The sequence below is a fragment of the Oenanthe melanoleuca genome, chromosome Z (assembly GCF_029582105.1).
Source record: "Oenanthe melanoleuca isolate GR-GAL-2019-014 chromosome Z, OMel1.0, whole genome shotgun sequence".
Taxonomy (NCBI): domain Eukaryota; kingdom Metazoa; phylum Chordata; class Aves; order Passeriformes; family Muscicapidae; genus Oenanthe; species Oenanthe melanoleuca.
The window spans coordinates 43,293,195-43,306,389 of NC_079362.1; the positions used below are offsets into that span (position 1 = coordinate 43,293,195).

General features: G+C 43.0%; 1 protein-coding gene across 2 annotated transcripts in view; it reads left to right on the forward strand.

Moving 5' to 3' along the window:
• Positions 1 to 2,791: 2,791 nt before the first annotated feature.
• Positions 2,792 to 13,195, forward strand: part of MLLT3 (MLLT3 super elongation complex subunit) — a 116,526-nt gene continuing 106,122 nt past the window's right edge. The window contains exons 1-2 of one of the 2 annotated variants that reach the window (XM_056514404.1): positions 2,792 to 2,994; positions 3,476 to 3,656. In XM_056514404.1, coding sequence (XP_056370379.1) covers positions 2,983 to 2,994; positions 3,476 to 3,656 — 193 coding nt within the window. In that variant the 5' untranslated portion in view covers positions 2,792 to 2,982. The remainder of the gene's footprint in view (positions 2,995 to 3,475; positions 3,657 to 13,195) is intronic. The other variant, XM_056514405.1, reaches the window with a different exon arrangement.

The following is a 13,195-nucleotide window of genomic DNA, read 5'->3' on the forward strand; positions in this document are numbered from 1 at the left end:
TCTGAACACAGGGACTGGTGCCTTCCAGGAAGCCTACAGTTGTATCCATTATTTCAGCACACATAAAAAGTGCAAGCATTTTTACCATTGCAGGAGTTGATTACATGAGCATTTAGGTTGTGAAACACCTCCAAGAACACAAATGTCTCGTTTTCTAGTGGCTGAGTAATTATTCCCTGGTAAACCTTGTTTAGGCAGTACGGGATAGCACTTGTAGAAAACTGCCTTCACCTTTATAAATCTGTAGTTCTTTGCACATTCATATGCACATAATTACATCCATCTGCTATAATGAGATCAAAGAATGTTTATTTTAACTGTTAATCCAAAATGAAGTCAATAGTTGCATGAGTTTGTCACTTAACAGCTTGAGATCATTCTTTGATTCTGCTCCTGTCAGCCAAAGATTATATTTGGAATTAATGAAATGTTTAGATTTTTAAATCATAGCTGTAATTGCATCTCAACCCATTCAGCTTGAATACAAATGCTGCGTTTGGATTTTTTGGTGTTTAAAAATCAACATTGCTTCACAACTGACAAATAGTAAACAACTTCCTTTTATTTTCCAAATTTCAGCCTGAATCAGCAGATGTTTCTGAGTAACAATTACTCAACTGAGTGGTCTCAGTCAACTAGCTAAAAAGACACTCGGAATGAATGAAGTTAGGTAATAAAAGCATTTCCACTGTGATGTTGGTATGTGTTATAGGAAAATAGCTTGTAGTGATTCAGTCCCATTTTAAGCCAAGAGGACAAATAATTTCATCCAAATGCATAAGAAATAAGTCAGTATAGAAAGACTCCAGAGGACGATCCAGCTCCATTCCTTCCAGTAGTATCCCAAGCTAGGAAGATGATGCCCTATTCAGATGGGTCCTGGCAGCTGGAAGCACACTGCATTAAGCTCGGTGGTCCAGCCCCTCAGCCCTTGCTTACATGCATAGTCCTAACTCAAGAACAAAGTTTTAAACTTGCCAGAATTAGCTTTGGAGCATTTATGGACTCAGAAAGAGTTCTTATATTTGCTGGTTTGCCTAATACAAGGTTATTGGAAGATACGTGAAGTTTCAGATATGCACATCAGAATTTTAAAACATGGATATTCATACACATTTCAAGTCACTTGTGGAATTTTTTACAAATTGTATTCATCTTTTTCAACTCTTAGTATTGGTTTTATAATTAGGGCTTACAGTATCTTAAGAAAAGGAAGATGCAGCTCAGTGGTTTCAAAGGAATTATTAAGTCATGCTAAACTCTGGACAATGTGCGCTCATTCTCGAAGTGAGAAGAGAGAAGATAGAAATCGTGGTCCTCGGGAGAGGTCAAATGAGGACATTGGCGGAGGGCTCGGCGCGCCATCTCTTGGCGGCGCCCGGAAGGCCCGGGAAGGGTATTCCATGTGCGTGCGGAATGCTGCCCTCGGAAAGGGCTTATCACTGCCAGTGCCAAGATTGCCAAAAATACAATTATCCAACCGACTAAAGCAGTTTACAAGATGCCAAAAGTTACTACCGGCAAATTTTTGACAATTCTATGGCTGCTGGAAAATAGTCCTCTCACGAACGTCAGTGGTTTAGAGGTTTACAGTGAATCACTTCATCTCCTCAGTGGCATATTCCTGCGGCAGGAATCCCCACGTTATCTCCCACAATAAGGAAGAGATACGGAAATATTTGAGGCAGTAACCGTGTTTTAGGAGACGCTCAGCCCGTTACAGGTAGGAGTAGCAGCTGGCACTACAAAGGCGTTGGAGAATCCCGTTTGTTATTTCCTGCCCGCTGTGTGCCCATCACCACCTGCCACCCCGGTGCAATGGCATTCCCTTGCTGTGCTTCTCTCCCAGTTTTTGCAGGGGGTTGGCTCATCGGGGGCTGTTCGGGCACGTTTGCCGGCGCGGGGGGTGGCGGTGGCGGTGGCGATGGCGGTGGCAAGGCTGTGGCGGGGCTGTGGAGGTGGCGATGGCGGTGGCAAGGCTGTGGCGGGGCTGTGGAGGTGGCGATGGCGGTGGCAAGGCTGTGGCGGGGCTGTGGCGGGGCTGTGGCGGTGGCGGTGGCGGTGGCAGGGCTGTGGCGGTGGCGGGGCTGTGGTGGGGCTGTGGAGGGGCTGTGGCGGGGCTGTGGCGGTGGCGGGGCTGTGGCGGGGCTGTGGTGGTGGCGGGGCTGTAGCTGTGGCGGTGGCGGGGCTGTGGCGGAGCTGTGCCAGTGGCGGGGCTGTAGCTGTGGCGGTGGCGGGGCTGTGGCGGAGCTGTGCCGGTGGCGGGGCTGTGGCGGAGCTGTGCCGGTGGCGGGGCTGTAGCTGTGCCGGTGGCGGGGCTGTAGCTGTGCCGGTGGCGGGGCTGTGGCGGAGCTGTGCCGGTGGCGGGGCTGTGGAGGGGCTGTGGCGGTGGCGGGGCTGTGGCGGTGGCGGGGCTGTAGCTGTGCCGGTGGCGGGGCTGTGACGGAGCTGTGGCGGTGGCGGGGCTGTGGCGGTGGCGGAGCTGTCGCCAGGGCCAGTCCCGCGAGCCGCTGCCAGCCGCGGGCCTGGCGCGTGCGGGCGCCGGCCCGGCCGAGACCTGTCACTTTAAGGGAGGGCGGGGCGGGGGCGGGGCCGCGCGGGGAAGCTCGCTCGCCATTGGCTGCCGCTCGGGGCCGGTGCCGCCCCCGGCACTTACTACTGTGTCCCTCGCTCGGTGTCAGCCAGGCGCGCGGTGCGCATGCGCGGCGGGCGCTGCGCTGGCCGGCGGGGTTGGGGCGAGCGCTGGGGCTGCCGCGGGCGGGGAGCGGGAGCGCGGGGAGAGGGAGCGCGGGGAGCCGGAGCCACGAGCCGGAGCCGGCAGCCGCCGCCGGAGCCGGCCGGAGCAGAAAAACAGAGGATGCCTGCCGCCCGCTCGCCGCTTCTCTGCGCGCCCGCCATCTCCTCCACGTCCTCATGAATTAGGGCTGCGCGGTGGGGGTGGGGGACGGCAGCGAGCGCCCCGGCGGAACCGGCGCCCCAGGCATGGCCGGCTCGGTGAGTGAGTGGCGCGGGTCTCCTCCGGCCGGCGCCGCTGGGAAGGGGCTGGCGTGACCCGGAGTTTCTGTTCGCATGCGGCTCTGCTCGCCTCCCGCTGCTGGCGGCGGCGGCGCGGCGCGCGCACGCACGCACTCGGAGGGAGCCGCGGTCCTGCCGCCGCAGCGCGGGCAGCGGGCGCCGAGCCGCCGAGGGCAGCGCGGAGCGCCCCTGACAGCTCGGGCTCGCCTCCCCGCGCTCTCCCGGTGACACCGAGAGCTGTCCTACGCCCTCGCCCGTGGGGCCGTTTTTTGGGTGTTGCAGCGGCGCCTCGCTGGTTTTGCTAACTCTGCCCCCAGCAAATCCTTTCTGCCGTGTTTGTGGTGCGGCTGTGTCCGTGTGTCCCCGTACTGCTCGCGATGGGTCCGGCTCCCCCCGGCCGCCAGCGCCGTCTCCGCTTGTTGGGGCGCTCACCGGCTCCCCCCCGCCTCTTCCCCCGCAGTGTGCCGTCCAGGTGAAGCTGGAGCTGGGACACCGAGCCCAGGTCAGGAAGAAACCCACCGTGGAGGGATTCACCCACGACTGGATGGTGTTTGTCAGAGGGCCTGAGCACAGCAACATTCAGCACTTTGTGGAGAAAGTCATCTTCCACCTGCACGAGAGCTTCCCCAGGCCGAAAAGAGGTAGTGGGGTGTCGCCGGGACGAGCTCGGAGGCGGCCCGGGGCGGGCGGTGGGTCTGTGCCCGTGTGCGGGAGAACAAAGCGGCCGGCGGTGCGGTGCCGGCTGCCGGGCTCTCTCCCGCCGCTCCGAGGGCTGTCCGGGCTCGGGAGGAGCTCCTGCCTGCCCTCGGCCGCTTGCTGCCGCGGGGATCCCCCTCGCTGGTCGCAGAGCGGGTCCGGCCGTGGCTCTGGTCCCGGCTGCTTCAGGTCTCTCGGTGGTGTGTGGCACGGAGTTGGCTTCTGTGTCAGCGTAGGTCCTCACCGGCGATTTTTGCCCACGTGTTACTTTCCTCTGACTGGTGGTGTTTTCTCCCGATGTCCTGTATGACTGGGGTAGAGATGGCTGTATATGTGCTGCTGTTCCGATTTTGCATTTGTGTTTGGATTCTTTTAACGCCCTGCCTGTTCATCTCCTGGGCCTTATCTTTTCGTGAATGCATAAAGTAGTCTCAAAAGGTGTGAATATGTGGTGCGTTTGTACCCATGCAAGTTTGGCTGGGAGACATGTAAGAAGCCTTTTTTTTGGTCAGTCTATTTCCTGAGCTTTTGATTGTCTTGATTATTGAAGTGGGATTGGTTGAAGTAACAATATAAATAAAAGAAGTGAGCAGGTTTATTTATCTATACAGACACAATGCTTAGGAGTTGTCTTTCATTTGATCTGTAATCTTTATTGGCATCTAGTACTTCTCCAGTTCCTTAGAACAACATCATCATAAATCCTGTCTGCTTGGAGCTAGGGGGGTGATAAATTGAATGTTCATGGAGCAAAAGACAGGAAGATTTTGAGTGTTGAGATAAAAAAAGCTTTACTTTGTGATGGGGTACAAAACATATAGTTTGATTTTTGATTTAATGTTTCTCAGTTGGAAAATACCAAGCTGTAACTTTTATGTCTGTGTTCTCTCTAGAATACTTTCCTTCCCTTAAGCATCAGAGTGTAAGAATTACAGTATTTCAGCTCCGAAGTTTATCCTCTTAACGTACAGACTATTAATTCCCTTTTATTTTCATATTGTCAGTATATTTTTTGGATCTATATAAATTTGTATGGTACTACACAAACAATTTTCAGTGAATCGTATGAAATACTGCAGCATTACTGTTGAATTAAATTGCCCAGCTTGTCCTAGTGAGTCTTCCTCTTGTTTAATTCTATTTCTTGTACAAAAAACATGACTTTAAGTTAATCTAAATAGTTTGGCAGGAGAACTCTTGAGAAGTCTTAAGTAGCCTAAATAGCTGAGATAGTATTATTCAAATTCAGTGAATTAAATGATGTATTGTATGAAGTGAGTGGTAGAAAGCGTGCTTAATGCTTGTAGCCCAGTCTGCATAGCGGTTGTGGGAAGTCTTCTGCTTTTATTATCTCTGCTGTATTTATTTACTTGCTGTTGGGCATCTGGGAACATGAGTCTGCTGCCCAAATTTGGTTGCTAGGTGTGATGTGGAGCTTGTGAGTAAGAATATAGCCCAGGATTTTTGCAAGTGAGGGATACATCAAAGCTACTTGCTTTGTGTCTCCAGCTGCTGAATTCAGTTATACAGAAAATTAAGTCATTGTTTTAAAGTGTTTATTTTTGGGGTTTTGTTTGTATGCATGATAATGTGGCAGCTGCTGGGAAGGATGCCCTATTATATAGCCTGGGAGGGAGAGTACTTGTACAGTTCTTGTACCTGCCTTAGATTGCAGGAGAGCTCTGCAGCTACTCTCAGATTATCAACAGATTATAACTTGGATGGCAGGCACTCCATTCACTTCTGGGCTTTGCTTAGCCTCCTGAAACTACTGATGCTCAAGAAATTTCAGGCGCTTGAAATCACATTAGGGGGATAATTGTGTATGAATTACCTAGAATGCTTTCTGCTATTGTAAAGTCTTTTAAAGGGTGGTGGGAATGTGTGCCTTGTAAATGGGAGCAGCTTGTCTTTCTAATTTAGAAGTACTGTTAAAATTTTCGACAAGTATTCTGAGGTGTTTTTCTGGTCTCTGTAAATCAGTGCTACTAGTTTAGTTTGATACCTCAAGTGTTGCATATTTAATAGGAATGTTACACACGTTTGAAGTGTTAGTCAAACTGCCTGTTTTCCATCACTTTGTCTGCAGTTATATATTTTATTATTTTAGCATAGAATAACTTACCACTTGGAGATGCTTTGTAATTTCACGAACTTTTACTGAGCCATGGCTTTAGCGTGCTGAAATTAGGTGTGTAATGTTAATCAAAAGCAAGTGCTAGTATACCAGCTAGTCATAATAACACCTCGTTGTCTGATAAGTGTTCTTTTTATCTCTGCATTCATGATAAGAGTGGCTGCTCCAAGATGTATGCCTGTTAGTAAAAATATTAGTTCATTAGGTCTATCTGTAAGACTTATGGATCAATTTGAAAATTATAAATCAACAATATAAGATAGGTGTTATTAACTCATAAAGTACTTCTGTTGCTGGATTACTTTTTATTAGGGGCACAGTAATTCCAGCTACTGGGGAAGCAAGAGAGATAAATTATTGCCAGGTCATTTGCTTTGCAAATGTATGAGAATAGCTGGATAAACTGTCAGTTTGCCAGCTACAACTATGGCTTTGCTTATCTGTTTATGCTAGAAATTTTTGGAAATACTAAATGTTGGCAGTGAGTTTGCAAAGGTGTGTCCAAGTGTTTGCTCTGCTAATAGTTGCTACAGAGCAAGCAGGGTCCTGTATCCCAAAGCTGCATTAGTTTTAAGGTGGCAGCATTAATGAGTAGTGTTCAGTCACTGGAGTGCAGAGCAGGTTGGTTTGTGTGTGTTGGCATGATGGATAGATGATGGTGACTAACAGGGGACAGAGTGTAGATAAGCTTGAGTGACCTAATAAAGTAGTATTCTTCATCTTTCATCCTGTCTCACCTTAAAATCCTGAGCTTGGTTGTGGTTTTATTGCTTTCTGTTTGCCTTATAATGACTGAGTGCCTGAGTTTATCCTTGCATGGTGGAGCATACAGGAGTGTGCAGTGCTTTCTCTTTTTTACTTCATCCCATTCAGCCTGCTCCTGCTGTCTGATTTCCATGAGTAGTTTCATGGGGGCGGTGGCAACAGCACTGCTACATTAGAGAGAGTAGAGTCGTGCCCAGATTCAATTTTACGTAGGATTTGCAAGACAAAAGCTTGCTAGGATCATCATGCAAACACAAATCCTGGTGTTTGCAAATCTTGTCTGCTGGTGTAAATTGGTTGAGAGAAGATATGGAGAATATTAAAGACTCTTACTTTATTTCAAAGCATGTGCTGCTTATCTTTCATCATTCATGTGAAGAAAATACTTCTGTGTGTAGAAGTGAAGTGTTTTAAAGCATGTCTGTGAAACAAGGTGTGTCACCAAATTGTGGTTAGTTTTTATCCACTGCTATACTGCCTCCAAAAGAGGAGCTGTTGTTCTTGCATCATATGTCTCATTAATTGTATGGATGCTAGGCAATGTAGAAATATTTTCTTCTTGCCCAGCAAATGCTGATGCTCTTCAACAATTGCCTGACTTATTCTTTTTCTTACATTTCTTTATCCAACTGAAATACTGTCTCTTTTGTGTTTTGATGACTCATAAGCATACCTCAAAAATGGCATTAGAGCTAGTGTGTTCTAAGTGGTTAAATTTCTGTTAATCAGTGGTACATTTTGACAAACTAAATTTTTAATTTTTTTTTTTAAAGTGGGCAGTATTTCTGTGCTAATAGCTTAGTCGATGTGAAAATGTTGGTGTGATCACTGGAATGTTGTAATTATAAAGGTGGGAGATGTTGCTTTTTGTCTGTGGAGCCGAGAGCAGAGCTGTTTAGTGCATCTCTTAGCTCAATAAATTTTACAACGATGGGCAAAGGGGTGGAAGTAAAGCTTCTTGGTAGTCTAATACAGGAAAGACCAACTGCAGTTGTCTTCTAGAAAGTTCACATTTCCAGAATTGGAATGGTTTTCATTAAGGTGTCTGTTAGTGCAGAATGAGATTAAAGTGAATCACAACAGTTTGAAATATATTTAGCAACCGTAAAATATGTCTCTTGCTATTTTTGTTTTATTATTTTTCCTTTTAATGATTTTTAACGGTAAAAAAATCCTTTTTGTGCTCCATTTAAAGTCAATGAGAGTCTTAACTCTATTAACTTTAGTGAACTGAGTGGTATGAGAATAGGGACCTATAAGAAGATTCTTCCCAGATGACTGAAGTTTTCCTTTCAGACTAGTAGTGCAGGCAGACCATCAAGATTACTAAACAGACCAACAGTTTAATGCTGTGTATTTTATTAGAATATTTAGCTACACTTGTAAGAACTTAGATCAATTTAAGTATGTTTTTTTTTCTTTTTTCCCTCTCAGATGTATCTGAGCCTAACCATCTAAGTGTGATAAGCGCACAAATTTTTTTTTCATTAATCTAACAGATACAGGTTTGATACTGCGTATTTTAGGGCAGTTACTGCTCTTAGTTGCAAAATGGTCACATGAAATGACTGTTACCTAGTGAAGAACATTCGTTGCAGGAAAGTCTTGAGATTTGTGTTTGTTACTACTGAATATGAAGGTGAATGGCTTTGACAGTACACATGTGGTTTTAGGTGCACTTTCTAATTTGGCTGGACGCAAATCAAAAGAGCATTTCACAGACTTAAAAGAAAGTGTAAAGGGTTTCAATATAGGGAAGCTATCACGTTTTATATTTACAGAGTGACATCAGTAAATAATTGGTGGCTTTGATTTTAAGATACTGTGTGCAGGAAATTTTCTAATAAATTATTTTCTAATTATTTCCCCTTGTTGATATAACTAAAAACGTAATTACATTGAATGCTAATGTTTAGGCTTTATTTAGAAGTAAACACTGAAGAAAACTGGGAAATAATAGGGACTGCATCCTCCAGTGTCTAAAACTTTTCTAATCTATTTGCACAATTTTTTATGTAGTTTAATTGTGTGATCTATGTGTTCAGTGTGTGCTTATTTTAATTTTCCTGAATGGGAAAATTAATTTGTATAGCCTTTAATTGCTGAAATAGTTTTTTTAGTTTTAAGAAACTCTAGTTACTTCTTACTAAAGCTACAGTGTTAATATTCGCTGATTGTAGAATCTCTTGCTGGTTATGTGCTGTATATATTTGGCACTGCTAAGCCTGTGCCAAACTCCTGCACTGTCTCTGGCTTTTAGATGAGTACAGGTTTGTTTCTTTAAGCTCCCTGGATAAGTCCAGTGGGTCTGTATGACTTTGATTTTAAGATTTTTGCGTGCTATCATAACAGACATCTTGACATCTATAATGTAATCTAAAAGATAGATCAAATGTAATTTCTTTTAAATGCAATTCTAAGCAGCTGATGCATACAAGTTGCAATTGTATGACTGCAGTTACTTGTCCATAATTCTGTGTAAAAAACATAAGACTATATGTGGTAGAATGTATGTATTTTGGTAGGGCATCTTGGTCATAAAGGTAGATACTGGCATAGTTGTTCCTATTTTCAAATGATGATGATGACAAAGTGAATTATTACACATAATGAGGCAAAACAAGAGCAGAACTGAATGAGCAGTGTCTGGTGGATTGATCCTGCTGATGACTCCTGTGATATATTGTGGTTTGCATTAAGTCTAAATTTACTACTTGCAACTGCTGTTCTAAAGTTTGTACAGAAGAATTCCACCCAATTCAGTGGGACACTAATTGTTCTGCTCTTTTGAGATAGAAGTAATGTGAACATAACATACATTTTGAACTAGGAGGTTACAGACAAGATGTAGGCTTATAGGGGAAATTGAGGACTTTGTATCCTTAAAGGAAGATATTTTACGTTTTGTGTGCAAACTTTAAAGGGCAAGTAATCCAGAAAGGAAAAAAGTGGAGATTCGGTGGAAACAGAACTACTTGACATTGTGGGCTAGAGGCCAGCAATCGTGTTGTTTTCCATCATCTGGGAAAAATGATAGGTCCAGAAATATTTGCTGTTACTCAAAGCAGCCTTTCTTGTAATGAATTTTTCTTCAGCAATTTTGATTGATTGGTATTAAATGGATAAGTGGAATTTTAATTCTTCTTGTTGTCCTGCATCAGGCTCTATAATAACAAAAAATATGCACATTTCATTTTACATAATATGAATTCCAAGTGAGTATTTTATTGAAGAACTTGGTAAAAATAACTTGCACAATGGGTCATCACAGCACTGGCACCATGTCCTACTGAGAAGGAGGAGAGGGTGGATTAAACTTGAAATCTTGTGTGCTCTCTGAACATGGAAATTCACAGATCTGGTGTAATATTCCAGGGCAGGTATTTTTAGCTGGGATTATGCCTGATGATTTTTTTTGTTATATATTTTTTTATTTTATTTTGGTTTTGTTAGTTTTCTTCTAGTCTTTCTTACAGTGCACTATAATTCTGGATACTCTTGGTGTTTTGAAATGACTTAGTGTGGCTACAAGGAAAAGCAAAACTATGTGGAAGAGTAAAGTATATTGAAATTGTACAGTCTCCAACCTGTTTTTTTGAAAAGGTTTTAGTGAAATAGCACTGACAAAGTGTTTTTATAAATATCACTATAAATAAAAAGCTGAAAGACTTTCACATTTGTAAGAGTTGTGCACCCTTGCAATATTTTTTTGAGATGGTGTGAGCTCAGTGTGTAAGCTTTTGCTATGGGAAAGAGATGGACATTAATAAGCAGAATAGTAAGACTAGTTCTTTTCAGTCAGATCCAATGCCAAGCCCTTTGCAGCCTATATCCAGCTGCTGCCTTTCACTAGGGCAATGCTTAGTAAGTGGAGGTGCTGCAGAGAGTCTGTGTCCTGTGCACAGTGTGCTCACTTGCCACATCTGTGTCTCCCAGAGATTGGGGGTTTTGTTTTGCTGAGCACTGGCCCAACAGGCACTGCATTCCAGAGCCTGGCTCCTGTGTGGCACGGGCAGCTCGTGAGGGAGTGACCCAGTGGGCAGACCAGCAAGGAGACAGAGCTGGGTATCAGCTGCCAGTGGATAACCCTGCAGAGGATCCACTGTGGAGCTTTTAAGAAATGGGGAGGAAGGCTGTGAAATGGTTTTGTTGTGTTTGAAGACTGAATGTGGAAAGTATTTATGTAGATAGTTCCCTACGTTTAGTAGCTGACAAGAGCGTGGAAGTGCAGTTGAGCTAGTTTTGGGCAAGGCCATTTAACTATTAAAAAGGTTCTCAACAGGTAACTTTTGGATATCTAAAAATAATGAGCTGGGCATTAGTGTGAGGAATAGCAAGGAATAAAGAGATAATAAGGAACATACTTAGAAAGTATATATATTTGAGAGTTAAAAACCCCCAAAAGGTGTGTTTTGTAGATGTGTTGCTTTGCTTAGTCTTTCCTTTAGAGGTTGCCAAAGAAATTTTTGTTTGCTGTACGAAAACCAGAAGATGCTGTTCTTGAAAATTCATCTGTAATATGTGGAGGTTCCTAATCTGTTTTGTTATTGCTACTATTAAGATTACATCTCTTATAGCTGCAAAGGTCTGCTCGTATCTGTGAGAAAATTCCTGCACTGTTAAGAGTAAATCTTTTTGGCACTCAAGTTTTTTCCTTGCCTGGCTGTCAGTAATGTGTCTCAAGTGTTTTTAAGTGTGCGGCTTCTGTGAGTATTGTAAATTATTCCATTTGTACCTAGTAAATATTCTGAAACAAAAGGTCCCAACTTAAATTTGGTGAGGCTTTTTTTGTCCCCTTTCAGTTGTGCCATGTTTTAGCAGAATACTGAATACTGTGATGTCCTTTGAGAAAAAAGAATTTTACCCGTAACCTATAGTCTACTCATTATTCATTACAGTAAGAGGTTAATAGAAGTGTCAATATAGCAATGCAGTTGCATTATCTTTACTATTTGAAGAATAGAGAGATTTCAGGAAGACTTCTCAGGCTGTATTTTTTTTAATTGGTTTGAATGTTAGACTCTTTTGCTTAAGAAAAAGGCAATCAGAACACATAAGCATATTCCCTATCTTGTGATCTTAAACTCCTCTCTGTGCAAGTAGGGGGAGGTAATAACCTTCCAGTCTCTGTAATTACTGAGTATCCTTTTTTGTAAGAATATTGGCTTTTATTATTCACTGTATAATTCTTCCCTAGGTAACTCTTTTAATAAAAGATACTACAGGTGACTTAAAAATGCTGTAAGGTATTTGTGTATAAATTACTGTGAAGCAGCTCCATCCAAGCTGTTTAAGTGCCTTTGGTAATTGTGTGCAAGACCAGCCCTTGAACCTAAATCAAATAAGGCAGCCAACATCAGTAAAACACTTGCTTCTGCAGGCATTGCTGTCCCATCCTAGCACTGCCCTTCTAGTGGGTATTGCCTGGGAGCTGAATAGAAACCAACTTGTTTCTATGAAGCAGATCTACATTGGGTTGCTTCCTTGAATTTGTGATATAATAGAGGCCAAGTTAAACAATCGTGGCAGACCTTGCAGGTGTTGAAACAAAAGTTGGGTTGCATTAGATTTCTGATCTTGGACTGCAAGGATATTTCCTTACATTTTTGTCTTAATTCCTGTACTGAAATTTATATTAGTTGAAATACTAATAAACTTCTTGAAGGTTGACATTTTGAGCATACAGTCAAAAGTAGCCTGTTGTGTTTCAATATGGTATATTTAAATTATGGCTTTTTTTTTTCTTTTCTTTTTTTTGTGGCTTTTTTTTTTCAATTTGTGTTTAGGAGTAGTTTAGATCTAGGAAATTGTCAATATGTGTATTCTTGACAATGAGAAATTTTACATTTTGATTTAAGTTCCTTCCTTTTTGGTCTGTCCTTAGATTTAGACAACAATATTTTCTTGATAAAAATCTAAATTAACCTGGTTTTTAAAATCAGTTTTATCAGCATTTTATATGTATGTATTATTTTAAGATATAGAGCTTGTACACAATCTAAATGTGTAATGTAAATGTGTTTACATCTATTATAATTTTATAGACTTTGTTTTAACTTGACCGGTAAGTGATTTTGGAACCTAATGCAGTGATTAGACCAGTTTGCTTACCTTGAAATTTCAGTTGCTTACCTAAACTCAGAAAATTTCTGGAACATCCTTTTTTACTGACCAGTTTTATTCTAAAATAAAACTGGCATTTGTATCTTTGCATGAAAAACACCAAAGGAAATTAATGATTAAGACTGGCATGCAAGATAAGGCACTGAAGATTAGGCTGCTTCTTCCTACTCTCCAGATAGTTTTATTTCATTTTTATGCAGCCTACATTAGTACTACATAGCTGATGTCTGAACCACTTCTGTAATTGTTTTTACAAAACCAGTATGGGGGCTCATTGGGGCCCAGTGATTTAACCACAGATTAGGGATATGCTAAGTGCAAAATGAATCCATCAGTGGCCAGGTATGGGATTGAAAGGGTTTTTGCTGTTTTTGTTCCCAAAGTTAAGAAGAGTGGACTTCATAAAAATTAGGGGAAACTCTAAATGATCATGAGAAGCATGTTTTTTCCAAAAGAATG